Here is a 21,960-nt window from a genome sequence, read left to right on the forward strand (position 1 = left end):
GGGTTTGATCTATCCTAGTGTGAAATTTGCAATGTGCATGTGAAATGATTTTGCTAATATGCATATGTCTTGAAGTGTAAGGGAGCAATGTAGGGTAGTTATACACATAGGAGTAAGGGCAAAGGAAATGCTTGGGTTTTCTCTGGCAGAGGAATGTTTATAGATTCATTGAATTTTGATTGCCTCTTTACTTGTATAGTGGAGAAGGCCTTTTAAAAATATGATGTAGAATTTCAAATGCTCAAAACGTTTGATCTAAAATCAAGAGACATAATCCTACTCTATTGGTTTTTGGAATTCGATTCACAATTTAGAACAACAATCACACATATTCAATATGAAATAACACACATGAACACTATTTTTCCTGGGGAAGAGAACTTCTAAAAACCACTTATGTATGCTTGCATTAATCAGATGAATAGAGATGTATTACAAGTGAATAACCCATCTCTCTGCTAAATGAGAAGCTCTGACCGAGACTTAGTCAAATTCTGCCTCAACCTCAACCCTTAATTCCTTGCACAATTCATGAGGAATTATGCCCCTATTATTTAGGAAATTTCCTCCAATTGACTGCATAACTCCCAAGGTTGACCATTTGGTTACATGCAACACTTGTACACTCAAGACTACAATTGGTGTTACACTGCCTTGGAATCTCCACCACAGCTGGGGAAATCGAATTCTCTTCCTGCACTAGATATTTTGGGCTAATTGAAGAGTTAACTAGATTATCACTGAGTGAGACTATTGTCCAACTGCACAACTAACCTTCCACTAGTTCTATCAACTTTCAGAACTAGTTTAATTGAAAACAACTTGAAATAACTAATGAGAGCTTAATTAATGTAACATTTTTTCGGTTCTTTGTGAGTAAATAAAGATGCAAGAAAAAACAGTTATTCTTGAGTAAATAGAAATGCAAGAATCAAAACGCCAAGATATCCTCTGCTTATCCTTCTTCAAATTATAAATTCAAACTGATTAACCACTCATGTGAATACGCTCGCCGGTACTGTTGATCCAAATAATGACTTCAAAGTAAGTGGGTTTGATTTTGTCTTTGTTTTCAATGCTAGAAAATAAGAAACTCTAAGTTCTTGTCATCTTCTCTTAATTTCTTCAATTGTTTCATTACTTGATAATTATAGATAATTTTCATTTACAGTGGCTCACTTTTGGAGTGGTTATCAAGAAACCCTACTCAAGTCCCTTAGCCTCAATATGTCGAAGTCCCTATCAAAATGCAGAAATTATTCATTAAAGGATGGTATGAATTCAATTCAGTTTCTCACTTATTTATATGCTTGGTTTGTTGAACTCACATGTATGTTCAATGATTTTTATAATATTGATTGTTTTCTTATTTAATGAATTTGCAGCCTTGTTGCTTTGTGATTTTTATAATATTGATTGTTTTCTAACATTCTATGTGAGGCACATAAACTTTATTTAACTTATTTAACTTTCATTATGTGTGTTTCTTTAACCAATTTGTTTCTCTAACTCTGCATCTCAAACAATAGCCATATAAAATTGTTGTTGTTACTAAGATGAAAATGCCACTATTTTATGGCAAGTATATTTATAATTTCGGCTCAAATGGATTTTAATTTCAGAATCTAAAACTTTGTAGAAAACAAATTATAGCGAAAATGCCACGATGAACTGTTTGAGATGGAATTATGGAGCTTGCAAAAACCCTAACTTCCTCAGGTCATATCTCCGAAAATATAGCAAGACAAGATCTGAAATTCGGATCCGAGGTTCAAAACGACTTGTATCAAATGGGTTTCTTTTTAATCTTCTTAAACGTCATAGAACAAAATTTATAGCAAAAATTCCAAGAAGACCTGTTTGGAGCAGCGAAACCCTAGAATCCAAAGCTCTGATACCAAATGTTATGAAACCAGCTCACAAAAAGATAGAAAAGATATATCAATGACTTAGAAATAAGCCTCTTCGAGGGGGAAACCTCCTTCACATTACACAAATGAACAATTCTTGGATGATCCAAATGATAAGGCCTCCTTTCTATATATAGGATTCTAAGGGGTCATAATATAATAAGAGCTGGCATAACAATAATAATGTAAGGGCACAACAATAACAATAGTGGGCTTCTATGGGGCACAATAATAACAATATGGGGAGTACATGGGTGATCCAGGTGGATCTTCAGACACAATGGCATGGAAAAGCTCAAAATTAAAAGTGGCAAAAAAGCAAGTATCTTGACATCAGATCGAAGTGGTTGTCACTCTGATTCCAACGGTATGAATTGGCACTCCAATCTGAGTCCGGATGATGAAGTTATCGCGAAAAGGGTCTGCCTTTGTTCCTTGAAAAAGGAGGCATTTCTTCAAAAAATAGGCTTAAAGCCTTAAAAGGGAAAATCACGATCGGAGGATTCAAAAAGGTAGACTTAAGGCAAGGCCTTTAGAACCGCCGATCAACGATCTCCGATATATCAAGTCGGAGGAAGGCAAGCATGCAATATCGGGACCTAGGAAGAACCGACTTGCGACTATGACATCGGCGATCGACATCGGCATCGGCAATCGGCGTTGGCATATGCCAAGGTATATGGAAGAACCCCTAGGCCGTAGCGATGTGATATGCCGATAGCAACGTGTGATCTCTGCCGTCGGATCGGAAGGCAGATCAACGGTCCAGATCTAATCGACGGATCGGCATATCGACGATTGGCGGATCCCCGCGACAAGGGTCATTGAACAACGCATTATGCCGATAACGATAAAGGGGTCGGACCCGATGGGTTTATAGACCCAATTTCATATATTTTGAAGTCCGGTTTTTCAGATTTTTCAGTGTTTTGTGTGTATTGTTTGTTTAAACAAAAAAAGGCTATTTCGGGGTTTGTTGTGAAGGAAGGGCGAATTCATCGCGCCCGACTGATCCTCCATTATAAAAACATTCTATTATAATCTGACAGAGTTCGATTTCAGCAGCATTGTAACAAAAAAATGATTATAAACCCCGATGAATGAAGAAAGTACGAGGGAGAGATTCTTTGGCACACAGTTCGAGGTAGAAGCAGTACAGGGGGGGCGAAAGTGCATTTGGTCTAAATTGGACAAATCTTATATGTTTTCAACCCCTCTTGATGCCACAGATGCAGAGGTGCTATCCATTTCTCCATCTGAGTTCTCCATTTCTCAGCCATTTTCTAGAAGGGAGGTATAAGACTCCTTTTATGTAACTGATGATGGTATTCTCTTCTTTTCATGCCATTTAATGAATGAACACCTCCCCATTGATTGAGCAGGGCCCAGAGACGTAATCCAAGTTGGAAAAACACTGTTATCAAGTCTTGTTGTCTTCTTTTCATGGCTTATGTGTTTCTTCTTCTTCTTTCATGTGCACATTAAATTTCTATGGTTAAGCTGCAATTTTCACATGTGATTCTTTTAATACATCTATAAGCAAAAGATCTTGGATCAAGTGGTATCAGAGCAGGTATTTTTGGATGTGAATTGCATGTTTGTATGCTAACAAGAAATAGGCTCCAAAGAGGCGAAGGGGAACTAGAGCCTTTCAATCCCGAAGTAGGGCGTGCACATCGAAGGAGAGACATGGCAAAAGATGAGGCTCGTCTTGAAGAGGAAGTAAACTTCCATGAGACCTTCTATTCAATGGAAGGTCGTGCTGAGAAGTTGTTCTCAAGACTTGAAAAACTTGAAAGTGCAAAGAAAAGAACTCCAGAAGGACAAGGTTCAGTACACGGAGATGATGGAGGAGATCCACCTCCTTCTCCTTCCACGAGTGAAAGTTCTTCTTCCTCTCACCACCATAATCACAGAAATCCCAGGGATGCATCTAAGAAACCCTTCTTTAAATTAGATGTTAAATTTGATCTTCCCATGTTTAATGGTGAAAGTAACGCAGAGAAGATTAATAATTGAATTAGGTAGATTGAGATCTACTGCAGGATTCAGCAGATCGTGGAGGATGAGGCAAAGATTCATCTAGCCTCTCTATGGTTGAGAAACACCGCTCTCGTCTGGTGGGAGATCAGATTGCAAATCAGTAAGAATGTGGGTAACCTTATTTCCTCATGGCCTGATTTCATTTCTGTGTTAAAGGAACAATTTTACCCCTTGGGTTACAAGCAGAAAGAATTAATGAATTGGCAATATTTAAGGCAATGCAAAGGTTAGGATGTTCAAAGTTTTACAGAGGAGTTTATAAAGCAAGCACTTAACTTGGGTATTGCACTTGATACACCTAAAGTAGTAACTAAGTATATTGGATCATTACATAGTTACATCAGGCATTCATTATTATTGTTTTAACCTACTACCATTGACTCAGCTAGTGTAAAGGCCATTCATCTGGAAAACAGGGGAACACATGGACAAGATGGCCACTCAAAGAGAATCGCGGCAACCAAGAGAAGGGGAGAAAATCCCTCTTGCACACATTGTGAGAAAGAGGGGCATAACAAAGAGAATTGTTGGAAGTTGCACCCTCAGCTGTGACTTGAGACAAATGATAGAAAGGGGAAGCAGAAGGTTGTCGCCACCATGCAGCAAATCCTAGATTATGAGTCAGAGGAAGATGAGAAGGTCATAGCTACAAGATTTTCATGGGGTAAGCCCATTGACTTGGGGTTTGACTTCGGCGACGAGACAAAGTTTGCAGCCTTTGGGATCGCAGTAGGAGGACCCATAGATTTGGGGTCTGATTTCGGCAATGAATCCAGGATTTCAACCGACAGGGCACTCCCCGCAGCAGGATGCCAAGAACTCGAGGAGATCAACCACCACACCCAAGCAAAGAATGTTGAGCTATGGAGGCTTCTATAGGAGGCAAGGGAAGAAAACCAAAGATTATTATGCCAGTTGCAAGCCAAGGATGCAGCCTTGGAAAAGCTGCAACTTAGCCATCTGGAGGTAAAAATTGATGCTCCAATTTCATATGATTTTCATGATGATGAGTTTGCTGCCTTTGAAAAACATACTACAGGGATTGGATCCAAACTAATGAAGGAAATGGGATATCAAGGAAAGGGCCTCGGCATCAAAGGCCAAGGCATCATAAACCCCATCAAAGTCCAGGAATTTCCGCACCATGTAGGACTCAGATACACCAGAAAGGAGCTGGGGGAAAGCTCCAATATAGCTAGTAACCAACCAATGACAGACGACGAAATTCCTTCCTCACAGTCCAGCGATAGCGAAGGCTCCAGGAACACTTATCGAAGGAACACCAGGGGAAAGTGCCCCAAGGCAGCCCTAAAGTTTAGGGGAGAAAGAATCGTTGTATCCATTGCAACAAAGAGGGACACCAACAAACCACGTGCCCGATGCTCCATGTTCTGGAAACATCGCTAGAGGAGTTGAAAGGTGAACATGTTCAATAGATTAATCCACCCCATTCATGGTGGTCTACTTTATTAAGCTGGTTTTTTTAGGGGTAGTAGCTTGTTATGGCCACCATTGTAAATCATACGTTGCAAGTAAATGTAAAAATGATGGTGTGTGTCCCATCACTTCAAAGATGCAACGATGATATTTTGGCCTTTCCTTATTAGTATTTGAGGTAGTAATCCTTGGCCAATGAGTGTGTGCTATGAACTCTTGGCAAGGAGGGGTTGTTGAGTCATGTGTGGTGTGCATGATTGCAAGAATGTACCAGTTTCAAGTGCAGGTGATTGAAAGTGTGGATTGAGATAGCATGCTAAGTGTAAATGATTTTAGGGTCCAAAAGCTTTTTAGTAGGGAGGATTGATCTAGGTAGATCTTTAGAAAAAATGGCATGGAAAAGCTCAAAATTCAAAGTGGCAGAAAAGCAAGTATCTTGACATCAGATCGAAGTGCTCGTCACCCTGATTCCAATGGTGAAAATGACACTCCAATCCGAGTTCGAATGATGAAGTTATCGTGAAAAGAGTCAGCCTGTGTTCCTTTGTAAAAGGAGGCATTTTTTCAAAAAATAGGCTTAAAGCCTTAAAAGGGAAAATCGCAATCAGAGGAGTCAAAAGGGTAGACTTAAGGCAAAACCTTTAGAACCCCCCATCAGCGATCTCTGATATATCAGGTCAGAGGAAGGTAGGCACGCAATATTGGGACCTGGGCAGAGCCGACTTGTGATTCCGACGTCAGCGATTGGCATCGGCATTGCCGATTGGCGTCAGCGTATGCCAAGGTATATGGAAGAACCCCTAGGCCATAGTGATGCAATATATCGATAGCGACGTGCGATCTCCACCGTCGGATCGGAAGGCAGATCAACGGTCCAGATCTAATCGACGGATTGGCATATCGGTGATCGACAGATTGGCATATCGGTGATCGGCAGATTGGCATATCAGCAATCGGTGATTGGCGGATCCCCGCAACAAGGGCCATTGAACAATGCGATATACCGACAGCGATAAAGGGGCTGGACCCGATGGGTTTATAAACCCGATTTCATATATTTTGAAGTCCGATTTTTCGTATTTTTCAGTGTTTTATGTGTATTGTTTATTTAAACAAAAAAAGGCTATTTCGGGGTTTGTTGTGAAGGAAGGGCAGATTCATCGCGCCCAACTGATTCTCTATTAGAACAACATTATATTATAATTCGACAGACTCCGATTTCAGCGGCATTGTAACAAAAAAATGATTATAAAGCCCGATGAATGAAGAAAGTACGAGGGAGAGGATTTTTTGGCACACAGTTCAAGGTAGAAGCAGTGCAGGAGGGGCAAAAGTGAATTTGGTCTGAATTGGACAAATATTATATGTTTTCAGCCCCTCTCGACACCACGACTATCCATTTCTCCATCTGAGTTCTCCATTTCTCAGCCATTTTCCAGAAGGGAGGTATAACACTCCTTTTATGTAATTGATGATGGCATTCTCTTCTTTTCATGCCATTTAATAAATGAAGGCCTCCCCATTGATTAAGTAGGGCCCGGAGACGTAGTCCAAGTTGGACGAACTCCATTATCAAGTCTTGTTGTCTTCTTTTCATGTCTTATGTGTTTCTTCTTCTTCTTTCATGTGCACATTAAATTTCTGTGGTTAAGCTGCTTTTTTCACATGTGATTATTTTAATACATCTATAAGCAAAAGATCTTGGATCAATGGGCATAACAATATAATAAGGGGGTTCCACTAATAACAATAAGGGGTTACACTAGTAGTATAGGGACCTAACAAATATTTTGTTGAGAAAATTCCAATCAATTTCATCTTCTGGAATTTGAAAAGTGAGATTACAAAAACTAGTCCAAAATTGCATACAGGATTCATCAGGTCCTTTCTGTAATTCTAGAATTTAGATACAAGTCTTTCGAATTAATCACATCGTTCGGATTTGGTCGATGTTTCAAACCAAATAATGTGGTTCATCATTGGGACAAGGTGACGAATCAATCAATCTGAAGGAATAAATAGCATGGATGCATCATTTCCCAGAGTTAGTCCTTGAAAAATAGTTGTTGGTAATTTCGTTACCGGGGAGAGTAAAATATTATTTAAGAATAAGGGACAAGGAGATGTCTGTTAAATTATTTAATATTTAGTTAGAAACTAACTGTTATTTAATAATTAAATATTTTATTTCGATATTATAAATTGATTTTAATGATATCAATTAATATATTAATATTATCTAAAAATAATTAATTTATATAATATTATTTGTTGACTTATTCATATTAAATAAAATATATTTGGTTGAAACCTAACTGTTAGGGGTAATAAAAATATTTTATTTCATTATATATTAATAATAATTACTATTATCAATTTCTATAATAAGAATATTTATCAATATTCTTATTTAAGAATAAGGGATAAGGAGATTTTTGTTAAATTATTTAATATTTAGTTAGAAACTAGCTGTAATGTAATAATTAAATATTTAATTTCGATATTATAAATTAATTATTTAATGATATTAATTAATATAATAATATTATTTAAAATAATTAATTTCTATAATACTATTTGTGAGGGGTTGACTTATTCCTATTAAATAAATATAATATATTGTGAGGGATAGTAAAAATATTTTATTTCATTATATGATAATTTATTATTATTATCAATTTCTATAATAAGAATATTTATTAATACTATCACTTTAATATGACCATTATTTGTTAGAGGATAGCATTTCTCCCCTAAATAGGAGGACAACAAGGAATAGTTCTAAAGGTTTATCATAAAAATATTAAAAGTCAAGTTGAATTATTAAGCGCAAACAAATTTTAGTTTGTTAGCCATTTTGCTCAGAAATATACTTACCAAGCTAAACATATGAAGTTAAAGAAAATTAATAAGGATATAAGGGGATAAAACTAGAAGAAGATAAAAGAGAATCAGAAAGAATAAAGAGGACAGAGGAGAGGAGAGGGAGGAAGAGTCATGAAGAGAGAGACGAAATCCAGCTCTTTCTCAATTTCCAACCATCATCCCTATTAAGGTTTTTGGCATGCCTTTCAATCTCAATCGCTTCCCTAAGTTTCTTGTTCTTCAATGCAAACATGGTGTCCAGAATTGTTTTATTGAGTGATTTTCGTTTATAACGATAGAAATCATGGGCCAATTCTCCGATCATTTGATCAAAGAGTGAATAGATGTTGTGGACAATGTAACACACCATTACAGTGCATGCCCTCGAAATGTGAATGCGAACAGCGAGCAGGCAATATGATCCTGATGGATTTCGTTTCTTTCACAAAAACCCATGAAGGCAACACCGTGTCTAAGCAAGGCTACTTTGCCTTCACCATCATACAAGTTACATGAAAAGTCATTGAAGACATCCTCCGACACTTCAAAATCATGTCCGTGAGACAAACATGTCGGAGGTTGGATTGTAATGTAAGTCATGAAAGATGTGTAGAGATTTAAAATAGACTTTGAGGAATCAACTTGTCATCTGGCCCTCCTTCTAACACCAGAAATGTTGACGATGATGGACCCACCAACATGTTAGGGGATCTCCCTTGTAAGAAGTCCCAACTAGACCTCAGACCATTTTGGAGTAGGAGTCCTAGTAGTGGGTAGTAAAGTTATGCCTTGACTGCGATAGCACGCGGAGGTAAGTGTGATATCTTTGTCAGAATCAAGTGTGTGACCTTGTAGAGAGTCAAGTGACATGCGTGGGGGTTCTACGACATGGAGGGGGAAAAGGAAGTGTGTCCCTTAGAAGCCTATAATAGTATACAGCCTCAAAGGAAAACACAAGATGAATGAAATCACATGATGGAAAGCATAATAGTCCACAATCCAAAGTGACGGGTTAAACCAACAACACGAATTCAAAAAGATTCATACAATCGTATACAAAATAGTTCATACACAAATGCATAAGTTAAATAACATATATTGCTAAAGTAGCCAGAATAGTTGAACTACAATAACAACATATGCATGAAGACATATTGGCTCTGTTATATATATAAAGTGAAAGTTCGATCCATACATACACCATTGGTAGCCACCAGCCCCAATAGTGGAACATTACAGTCAACACTAACTACTCCTCCAAAGAGATGTACTCGCTCTACGTTTTGGAGAATCCAAGGCTCGTCACAATGCTCTCCAAGCCTTCTCTCAGCAATTCCTAGCCAAAATCTTGGCTGCCAAAAGCCTGTTCTATGAGTTATGAGGTTCTATATATAACAAACGGTGGGGTGACCCTTGACATTCCCCTTTGTGACTCTTGGACTACCCTCATGACTCTTCAACTTCATTACATATAAATCTTTACATTACATATGATTGTTTGCATTCCACTAATGACACTTGGAATTTCACATTACATTACATTTGATTACAACAGATACGACTCATACTAGTGAGGTGGCCAAGACAACTAACACGACTCGACATGACACTATTGGCATGTATTGGCTGACTGTGGTGTCCATGTCAAATTGTTGCACTACTAAGTGATGGATGTGTCCTTAGATGTACTTTGTCTTCACCTCCACATAGCTCGGTGCTGTCGGGTCTTTAATGGTCTTGGTCTTTGCAAGATGGTTCTATGCATGTGTTTATTTCTCTTGCTTCTTGATGTGCTTCATTCGTTCATCCAACTGCAAGTGCATCTTCTAGCATGTGCGCTCCTTCTTCATCATGTTCGTCGTCTCGCCATGATTCATCAATGTACCTGTTCCTAGAATTCACTCATGATGGGATGACATCAAATCCAAAACCTCCTAGTCTAGCATCATGCATTTCTTTCTGTGCTCGAGTCCAGGTGACCAGGAGGTAGGACAAGACACTGAAACTGCACAGATCATAGCTCAGGTCGGGATGAGGAATCCTGGAGCTCGGTCTGCACTATCGGGAAAAACTGCGCAGTGATCCTTGGGAGGTAGAATCAAGCAGTGATAGTTACCATTGTTGGCTGCGAGACAAGAACTTGAAAGGGACAATTTCTGCGCATTTTCAATAGCGAGGACAAAGTGGGGCTGCGGAGGCACTATTGGGTACTTTTGTGCAGTTTCTAGGGGGAAGACTGTTATCACCCCAAGAAACTCTCCTAGGTTGTATCTCAGAGATGCTTGGGAACATTACAATTTCAACCAAAATGTTGGAAATGGGTGGATGAGTGGAAGAAATGATGCATATTAAATCCAGATAACCACTTCTACTGTGCTTAACCCCAGACATGGGTGAACACCCCCAGACTACAAGGCTTTAGACCACCAATCACTCACAGTTTAAGGAATAGGTGAACATGGAGAATACTGACCACACCAGCAGATGCACAGGACCCTGTGATGGCCGGCTGCAACCAGTAAAGAGGTCTGCAAATCTATTTCCTAATGCACAGATAGGATGACAACTCTCTGGCATTAAAATAACAGAAACCTGCATACACATTCAATGATACATATTAGATTCTAACACAGAGGTGGGATGACAACCCCTCTAATGCTAAACATCAAGAGCACATGAAAAATGCATAACAGGCACAGCTTGGAACAAAGAAGAAGTGGAAAGTTAGCAATTAATAGCAAAAGAAGCTTGTATTAGCTGAAAATGAAGACCATACACTGTAGGTATCACAGTAGTTACAGTCTCCAGAAGTTGAACCTTACATCAAAACAACAACCATCAACCCTCATTACATCTTGTTTTGGGTATATATAGAATTTTATTACAAAAATATCCTGTTGTTCTATGCGTGGAGGAGTCATAATTGACCACCAGCCACATTAACTGTCTAAAATAGGCCTCTGCTACTATCTGCTGCTTCAACGAATGAATTTGACATTCTCTGGTACTTTGTTGTACTTCTTGAGCAAGTGTTGTGTTGTATGAATAAATTTCCATAACTGCTGAAGGCATTTAACTGCTTTAGGATCTTCCTTCTCTTCTTGGCTATTCTGCTCTTGAATGCAGTTGTTGAAGAGTAACTGCGCTGGGTACAGGTAGCTGGCCACCTTCTTCCTTTTGGGCATAGAATGGTTACGGACGTGAATAGTCAGGAAGGATGTAGAAGGGAAATTGGCCGTTGGATCGCAGAGATGGACGATAGGGATCTCTTGGCACAGAGCACAGGGCGGAAAGGAGGCAAAATGATCTTGAGTCGTTAGATCTGGCAGATGGATGACAGAGATCGACTTATAGGAGGTATCAGAGGAAAAATATGAATGGACCCACGTGGGCCGTCGGATCGCGGTCGGGTAGATCCAACGGCTATCGGGCGGGAGATTAGCACGGGAGATAACACGTGGGGATGGACAAGATGGGTGGTAAGCGGTATTCCCTGCACCGCTTACGGAGAATGGCAGAATTCATACAACAGGCGCGTGATGCAATAGAAACGCAATGTGTGGCGGATGTGACAAGCAAGAAACCGCTTTCCCCGCAGGTTATTGTGCGTCAGTTTACGAGAGTGGGAGGCACGAATGTCGTCCGATCACGGCAGGGGTTGATTGGACGGCACGGATTTAAATGCACGTTCCTTTTGACTGATGTGACAGGGAAACCCGCAGACCAGGGACTTTGCGAAGGCACGCGATTATATGTGCTTTGAAACCTTAGCGCCTGGGGCTAAACAAAAATGGGTTTATGCCGAATTTGGAGTGAAACAGAGATGGTGGGGGTTAAGAAAATAGAAGGAGAATGGAGGAATAGGAAAAGACCAACCAATGCGGGTCCCTTGAAAGCATAACCAGCACTGCCACAACTGTTTTCAATCCATCAAATGTCGCAAAATGTATCAGAGCTAACACTGGCTCCTTCTGGGGATGAGATCCTCCCTGTGAGGTCTCAAGAACCTGCAGATCAATGCCTTCCTAATGAAAACAAATTAGCAAAATTCCTAGTGTTCCATTGGGCATGGAGTTTGACTGAACCTACACTAAGACTGCTAAAATCAAATATTTACAATTTTTAAGGCCAAAGACCTTAAATCACATAAATTTTCAGAAAATGCCCATTAACTGGGCCATCAAAAACTGCTTCTCCTCCCATAATTTTCAGTATGAAGGTGTTGTTCCCTTGAATCTGAGAAATGATAAAAGGCACTGTCCAGAAAGCATCAAACTTCCCATGGTTGCCTTTATTTTCTTTCAGTGCATCCCATTTCAAAACCAAGTCTCCAACCTGAAAATTATTTGTTTTTTCCTTCTTTTCAAAGGCTTCCTTGATCTTCTTCTGATGTGTTGCAGCCTTATCAACCAGCTGTTCTCTGATTTGATGTACCTCTACTAAATTAGTGATCCTTCTTGCCATGTCTTCTTCCTCATTATATTCATCTTGCAGGAACCTTGCCACAGGGAGAGCTAATTGAACTAGGAATACAGCTTCAGTGCCATATACCAGCCTGAATGGAGAATTCCCTGTGGATTTCTTAATGGCCACTCTGTCAGCCCACAGTGCATACTTGAGCTTGGAATCCCAATTCCTTTTATTGTCCTCCAGCAGCTTCTTAATTATCCTTATCAGGCTTTTATTTGAAGATTCTGCTAGACCAATGCCTTGGGGATAATATGAGGTGGAATGAACAAGTTTAATACCCATTGAATCACACATTTCCACCAATTCTTTTTCCCTGAAGGCTACTGCATTGTCTGTGACTAATTTTTGTGGACAGCCAAATCTGGTAAAGATATTTTCAATTAAAACTTCATGACCACATTATGATAAGCCTTCTTGGTAGGGATTGCTTCAATCCACTTCGTAAAATAATCAGTGGCTACTAATATCCATCTGTGCTGGCCACTAGAACGTGGATTGATCTCTCCAATGAAATCCAATCCCCACTGCTGAAAAGGTCCTTTTGCATATATTGGTTTTAAGGGCAGGGACTTCAACTGCTATTTTCCTTCAAATCTTTGGCACCTGTCACAAGATTTAACAAATGAAAATACATCAGAAAATAAGTTGGGCCAATAGTACCCAACTCTGAGGATCTTATGTGCAGTGGTTTTCCAATAGTGATGTCCTCCACACATGCTGGGATGCAACTGCTGCATAACTTCTATTGACTGTTCTTTGTCCAGAAACCTCAAAAGCACTCCAGATGGATCCCTCCAGTAGAGCAGATTTTCATTAATGCAATATTTAGCTGCTCTAAGCTTAATAGTTCTGGCTTGGCTTGTGCTTAAGCCTCGAGAGATTTCTAGCTTCAGTAGGAATTTAACTATTGTAGAATACCAATCACAAGAAGCTAGATTTTCGGCCACCGACTGCTTTCTCTCGGGTTTAGCTACTTCTTCTTCTTCATCTGTTTGACCAATTTCTGCAATTGTGCACCGGAAATCAATATCCAATGATCTGCAATTTTCTTCAGTCAATAACTTGGAAAGACCCTGACCTCTGACCAGCGTGGTAGGCTTCAGCTCTATATTAAATTCAATCAACTTTGCAATCCATTTAGCCCTTCTTCCATCAGCATCAGGTTGCATCAAGACATATTTTATTACAGCAGAGGGCACATATGCAATTATCTTGGAAAGAAGAATGTAAACTCTGAAAGCTTGCAAAGATTTGATCAGAGCATATTCTTGTTTTTCAATAATGTCATACCTCAGTTCAACATCTCTTAATGTTTTGCTGAAAAATGCCACTAGATGCTCTGAACCTTCTTCATCTACTTGCAATAGAACTGCTGCAAGGGTGTCTTCAGAGGCAAATGAAAATATATGGAACTCGTTGTTGTAATATGGACTGCTTAGAGTAGGAGCTTCCATAATGGATTTTTTAATAGACTCAAATGATTTTCTTACTGCATCAGTCCATCTGACCTTTGACCCTTTCTTCAACATGGAGGTAACATGCTTCACCAGTTCTGCAAAATTTGGTATAAACCTCCTCACAAAATTAATCTTGCCCGAGAAAGGACTGGATATCTTTCTTTGATCTAGGGACATACAAAGTATGTATTGCTCTTACTCTTTCTGGGTTAATTCGGACACCTGTAGTAGAAACAACATGTCCTAACAGCTTGCCTTCTTCTAAAGAAAATTTTGATTTTTTAGGATTGACTGAAATCCCAAACCTCCTGCACTTCAGGAATACCTTCTTCAAATGCTGCAAATGGTCTTGATGGCTACTGGAGTATACTATTATGTCATTAAGGTAGATAACGACAAATTTATCCTTCTCTCCCAGAAATGCTATGTCCATAGCTCTCTGAAAGGTAGCTCCAGCATTCATCAACCTAAATGGCATCTTAGCATACAAAAAGTGCCCCAAGGAGTGGTGAATGTAGTCTTCTCTTGGTCTTCTGGATGTACAACGATCTGATTAAAGCTTCAAAATCCATCCAAGAAAGACATTACTTTGGCTCCTGAGACCTTCTACAGCAAATGCTCCATCTTGGGTAGAGGATAGTTGTCTTTCTTAGAGCATTTGTTTAAGTTTCTGAAATCAACACACATTCTGATTTCTCCACTTTTCTTCCTCACCACTACTAGGTTGGCTACCCACTTGGAATATCTAAGAGGGACTATGATTTTGGCAGCCAACAACTTTTTAATTTCCTTTTCAATCAAAGGAAGAAGCATAAGATTTATTGGTCTCAGCTTTTGATTGAAGGGGATGGTATCTTTCTCTAGAGGGATTTTGTGCTAAATAATCTTTTTAACATAGGTTTTCAGGTCACTGTATTCACAGGCAAACACATCAGCAAATTGCTTCATTAAATTGCAGTACTCAACATTTTGATCAGCAGACAGATGAGCAGAAAGGTTTATGTACCTAGGCTGACCTGGACTCCCTATATCGTGCTTACAAACTACAGATTGATCTTCTTTTTGGGCAGCCTTGTAAGGCACATCATTCTGCTCAAACAGTCTTTCTAGAGGAATTAAACCCTTAGGAATATGATTGCTGGGAAGCTGGACAATACTATCTTTGCCAATTTTATTTCTAAGCTGGGATTTGGGGCTTTCTTCCAAGGCTTTATTTTCTTGGTCAATTTGCATTTCGGAAAACTCATCAATGACTTGCAGAAACCTATTTAATTCATCATCATCTTCAAAAACTTTCCAATGGTGGACATTGTCAGGCAAGGATGGTCTGTATTTCATTTGAACTTGATAAACAAATATGGGAGGCCTAGGAGGGATAAACATGCTAGCAGAAACAACAAGGGAATCAGCGAGCTGATTTTTGGCTCTAGGGATATATGAAATACAGAAATTATCAAAAGAATCTCTAATTCTCCATACCTCATCTCTGTATGCTTTTAGCCTTGGGTGCTTTCCCTGAAATGTTTTATTTATTGCAGTGGTATGATCCGGATTATCCACAGTTTCGTGTTCATTCCGTCGACGTTTCAAACCCCAAAGGGGGTCCATCATCAGGACTAAATCAGAAAGAATATGAATGAAAACTTATTGAGAGAAGAGCTATAACGACCCGGGTATAAATAAACCTAGATCCGTAATTTTTAAGAAGCCGACACTTATATAAATAATTTTTTATTTATTTATATTATTATTATTATTTTCAAATTAATTATTCCTATTAATTTACCCAGAACCTAAAATATTTTAATTGATATATCTGATTCATGAATAAGTTTAATTTTTCATTTCTTCCAACTGTTTTTATTAATTTAATTAACAAATTTTAATTTTATTTGATTAATTAATTAATTAATTTAATTCTTACTTATTGTTTTTATTTTCATTTAATTAATTAATTTGAATTTAATTGATTAATTAATTTAATTTATTGTTATTTACCATTCTAATTAATTAATTACTTTAATTAATTAAATTAATTTATAATCTTAATTTTACTTATTTATTTATTTATTAATCCAATGTTTTTTTTTTCACTTTCTGGTTCACGGATACCCGGGTCAATGGGTAGCCGCTACATCCAGGGTTGTTCAACACCGGGTCAATGGGTAGCCGCTACATCCAGGGTTGTTCAACACTGAGTGGACGCACCCGAAGGCATCAACACCCCTCGGCCTATTTACTGACCTAACCCCAAGAGCTTTCGGGATTCGACCCTGTGACCTCCCATTGGCAAGGCACTTGATTTGACCGATTGAGCTAACTCTTGGGGCTCTTATTAATCCAATGTTAATTCTTGGTTATTACTAATTCTTTTAATTAATTGACTAATTTTATTTAATTTTTATTTTAATTAGAATAGAATAACTAAATTAATTAATTTTGATTTAATAGATCTACTTAAATTAATAAAATAATTGATTTATAATCCTTCCTATTATTTTTATTTGATTAATTAATTAAATTCAATTTATTGATTAATTAATTTTATTTTTATTTTATTAATTAATTAAATTAAATTTATTGATTAATTAATTTTATTGATTGATTAATTTTATTTAATTTAATTATAAGCATGATTTTTTTTAATTAATTATTGATATTTACCATTTTAACCTATTAAGCCTTAATTGCCTAATTGATTAATTAATTTCATTTATTTTATTTTTCTTTCTATTTTATTATTATTAATTATTTGAGAAAATTCTATTTAATTCTTATTTAGAATCAAGTCGCGAATTTCAAAACATTTAAAGAAATACTAATATTTCGTGATGACCGATAGATAAGTGTGTTATTTCTTTCAATTGTATTATTTCTTTCGATTAAAGTTCTTCAAAGAGTGTCATTCTTTGACTTGTTATAGTGGCGAATTTCAAAACATTTAAAACGTTTTGATAAACATAAAATCAAAGCTGTCAGATTTATGATGATGGGTTGTACGTTTTCATTCACAACACAAACTCTCTACATACACTGCCACTCAAATCAAGTCGGGAATTTCATGATGACCGCTCGATAAGTGTGTTATTTCTTTCGATTAAAGTCCTTCAACGAGTGTCATTCTTTGACTTGTTATATTCGGGGTCATCCATCAAGTCTACATTTCCTCAACGAAAAATATACATTCCGGAAGCGTATGGATCACTTTCACTGTGTGATATATTTAAAATTGGGTAATTATGGTGGGTGATTTCAATGTAGTTTTAACTCTAGATAAATTTTGGGATGTATTATATAAAGTTAATTATGGTTTTTTAGGTATGTGGTATTTACAAGTCATAGTATTAGCCCATGGTATTGTAACAAAGACTATTTAGAAAGTTGAAATTTATGAACAAAGTAATTTTTTTTTTTTGTCTTTTTAATTAAATTTATTAATTAAAAGAAATTATCTGGAAGAGTATTATATAAAGTTAATTATGGTGTTTTCAGGTATGTAGTATTAATAAGCCATAGTATTAGCCAATAGGATTGTATATATGTCAAATTTTCTAGAATATTTAGAGTGATATACATAAGTTAAAAGTTGAAATTTATCTTCAAAGTAAATATTTCTTTTTTCTTTTTTTAATTAAAAAATTCTCATGTGAAATAGTATCATATAAAGTCAATTATGGTAATTTTTTTTTTTAATTAAACTTATTAATTATTATATTCTCATATGAAATAGTATCATATAAAGTCAATTATGGTTTTTTCAAGTATGTGGTATTGATAAGTCATAGTATTAGCCCATGGTATTGTAACAAAGACTATTTAGAAATTAAGAACCTTCATAATAAAGTGAGGGTAAGTGTTTTATATGGTTGTGCAAGTGATTAAATGGATGGTAGAGATTTAATTTACATAATATTTTAAAATAGTTTTAATAATAGATATTTAATTTACAAAATATTTTAGAATATTTTTTGTTTTAGTAATAGATGAAAACTTGAGATTGATTTAGAAAGTAGGTATCCTCTTTCAACATTTTTAATTAAATTGATTAATTAAAAAATGTCATATTCATATATGTCATATAAATATGAGTTGTGTTTTTTTCGGCATGTGGTATTACTAATTCATGAGATTGACCTTTGATATTGCAACAAAGTCTATTTACCATGAGAATATATATATATATATATATATATATATATATATGTTTTCTTTTTCAAATTAATAACACAAATCATTTAAAATAAATTTATTAAGTTTTATGACTTTTTAAAATTTTGGCAATGTGAAATATATCATGAGCTAAATGTTTTCATGCTTATGGACATTTATCAACAATTTAATTTATATTGTTGTCTAAGTTTATCAAGAATATAAAATCATATATTTGAAATATAAATACTAATTTAGGCTCATTCTACAACCCAAAGAGATGTGTAAGTATGCCCATGTTCAACTTGGAGTTAACATGTGTCCCTTTAATATATATATATATATATATATATATATATATATATATATATAAACAAAAATGAGTATAAGTATTTAGTTTGTTTAATTAAAAGTATTATAAAACATCAATAATCTCACTTTATGTCTATACTAAGAAGAAGTTGTAAAAATATTTCACTCTCTCCACCATAAATCAAATATATAATAAAAAAACAAAAATGAATATACGTGTTTGCTTTGTTTAATTAAAATTATAACAAAACATCAATATTTCACTTTATGACCATACTAAGAAGTGGTAAAAATATTTCACTCTCACGCTCAACCATAAATAAAATATTTTGAATTACATATTAAACAACATAATCTTATATCAACTTTATAGGGAAATAAAGTAGTTAGAAGTTTAAAAAGAACTATATATACATTATATAAACTGATTGATTTTTTTTTTAGTTTATCCTTTTATATATAAAGGATCAAACTGTAGACATTTTATTCAAATTTTGCACTCTCAAAGAAGTTTTCATCTCAAGAGATTTGATCCTTGGGTTCTTGCTAGATCCATGATTAAGATAGATCTTGTTAATAACAACTTATGTTAACCACTTTCAATGATAATCTAGTAAGAGCTAAGCGGGATCAAATCTTCACAAAATTTGAATGAAATATTTTCATTTTGATAGATTCTGATTATGTGTATATATATATCTATATATATATATATATATATATATATATAAAGAGAGAGAACAAAATTTACATGGGCGTAGTAGTGAGATTGCTTAAAATGTTTCACCTACCAGTATATACCAGTATATATCCATGAATCTATAAAATAGATCAAAATTTACATGAGCATAGTAGTGAGATTGCTTAAAATGTTTCACCTCCCAGTATATATCCATTTCCATTTTAAGCATAGATTTAAAGTGAGTAGAGAGGGATCAAATTTCTTCAAGTGAAAACTTATTTTATAGTGCAAAAAATAATGTGTAGTTTTTCATTTGTTTAAATTGTATTTTTTAATGCTATAAAGATTACAAAATATGTGCACTGAAATGGTTTTCTATTATTATTATATTTTTAAGTATATGTCAATATTAATTTATATTAAAATATTTTATTCATAACCCCCATTGCATATTTTATTCTATACAATTTTAAATATTTTATTTTAACATTTTTTTCTATATATAGATATATAGAAAGTTGATATAAGGTTTAAAAATCTTATTCACATACTTTTTTTTTTTCCTTTTAATTACTTTACATGAAATTATATTAGGTCATATGGACAAGGCTGTAGAATGACCCTCTCTCAATAAAGAAATATTTTTTTTCCAGTTGCTTTATATAATGTATATATAGTTTTTTAATTTTATTTTTAATTACTTTAGTTTGAGAGTGAGAGTGAAATGTTTTTAGCGCTCCTTCATAGTATGGACATAGAGTGAGATTATTGATGTTTATTATACTTTTAATTAAACAAACCAAACACATATATTCATTTTTATCATATCTATTTTTTTCAATATATATATATATATATATATATATATATATATATATATATATATATTTTAAAATGACACACATCAACTCCAAATTAAACACAAACATATCATACTAGGTTGTAGAATAATGAGAATCTCGCCCCTCTCTCTCTCTCTCTCTCTATATATATATATATATATATATATATATATATCTATATCTATATCTATATATATATATATATATCATTAATTCGAAAATATGGAAAATTAATAATTTAAAATAAAAACTAGTACATACTCAAAATACTCAATGTAGGTGTTTTACATTGAAAAATAATAAAATAATACTTACATTAACAAAAAATATTGAATGTAGATCTCGGCTCTGCGCGCGCGTTCTACAGTTGAAACCTGAGGCCCGCACGCAGTGCGCCCTGCAATCTGCGATCCTGCCCGCTCTCGGCCTTTCCGAACCCTGCGGTCCTCTGCATGCAGTGGTTGGGCAGCTGCATGGACCGATCTGCCGGATTCTGACCCTCCTCTTGGGGTTTGAATCTATGGAGGGGTTGGGCTCTCCTCAGGCAGTTCCCCCGCCTCCCCCGCCGAGATCGCCAGCTGAGGCCTTCTCCCAGCTCCTGGCTGGTCTCCCAAAGAAGAAAACAGCAGAAGCAGCGAAGTTTGTTAAAAAACTAGATGATATTCTGGTGATCTCTCTTCCTCCCGAAACCCCGATCCAAGTTGCTCTGTCGTTAGCTGAACGGGCTCTCATCGGCCAGTTCACAGGACTATGGCCGTCTCCAAAATCCACCGAGAGCTGGGTCAACAGAAACTGGGCGCCGCTAATCAAAGAAAATGTCACCTCATACTTCCTGGGGAGAGGATTCTTCCTTTTCGAATTCACATCAAAGGAAGACAAGGACCTGATCTTCCAAAACGGCCCCTACTTCATGGGCCCTCAGGGTTTGTATCTGAACAACTGGACCCTGGACTTTGATCCGACAGTGGATGTACCCAAAGCAGTCCCGGTATGGGTCAGACTGCCAAACCTTCCAGTGCACTGTTGGAATTGGGACTCACTGAGACATATTGGAAATGCCTTGGGGAAGTTCATAGACCGAGAAAATAACAAAGATCAATATGATTGTGCCAGGATCTGCATAGAGGTTGATCTGGAGGTGGGATTACCAGAGGCCATCACAATAAAGGTTGGAAGTTGGACGCACCTACAGAAACTTGATTATGAATAGCTGCCCTTCAAATGCCGGAAATGTCATGTTTATGGACATTTCGCCAGAGATTGCCCGACCAACAATGAGCCTGCGCAAGGGAAGGAGGACGGATGGAACCAAGTCAAGAGATCCAAATCTCATCCTAAGAATCAGAAACCGGGAGGCCCTGACAGCAAAGGACCTCACCAGACTACTACTCACCAGATCCCAACCAAGACTATGCTTGAAAACAAGTTTGACCCCCTGAGCTCGCAAACAGAGGGCACCCAGGAGATCGAGTTACAAAAGGAGACAGAAATGACTCAGGAGACCAAGATCCATAAAACAACACCTTCAGGAAAAGGTACCCCCTCAGCCTCCCCCAAAGGAGCCATCACTGAAGATCCCAAAGATAAGACTTTAGAAGAGGAGGAAGAAGAACAGGAATCTGAAGAATCAGAAGAGGAAGGGGAAATAGGAGAGTCCCAAACCTCAGTAAGAAGATCTACAAGAGGCTGGAAAACGGACAGAGAAAAAAGGGAGCAGGAGACCTACAAAGAAAAACTTCAGGGCAGCCAACCAACCTTGGAAAAACTGCTAGCTCCAAAGACAAAGATGCTAA

The 21,960-nt window shown here is 36.5% G+C and overlaps 1 protein-coding gene across 1 annotated transcript; it reads left to right on the forward strand.

The window, feature by feature from the left end:
• The first annotated feature begins 20,687 nt into the window (after positions 1 to 20,687).
• On the forward strand, positions 20,688 to 21,377 carry LOC149253903 (uncharacterized). Its single transcript, XM_089454621.1, has one exon. It carries the CDS (start codon positions 20,688 to 20,690, stop codon positions 21,375 to 21,377), a length of 690 nt encoding a protein of 229 aa, XP_089310747.1.
• Positions 21,378 to 21,960: the final 583 nt, after the last annotated feature.

This window comes from Pinus tabuliformis, chromosome 7 (genome assembly GCF_031772625.1).
Source record: "Pinus tabuliformis cultivar Carrire ecotype Pingquan chromosome 7, CPIR1, whole genome shotgun sequence".
In the NCBI taxonomy this organism is placed as follows: Eukaryota; Viridiplantae; Streptophyta; class Pinopsida; order Pinales; family Pinaceae; genus Pinus; species Pinus tabuliformis.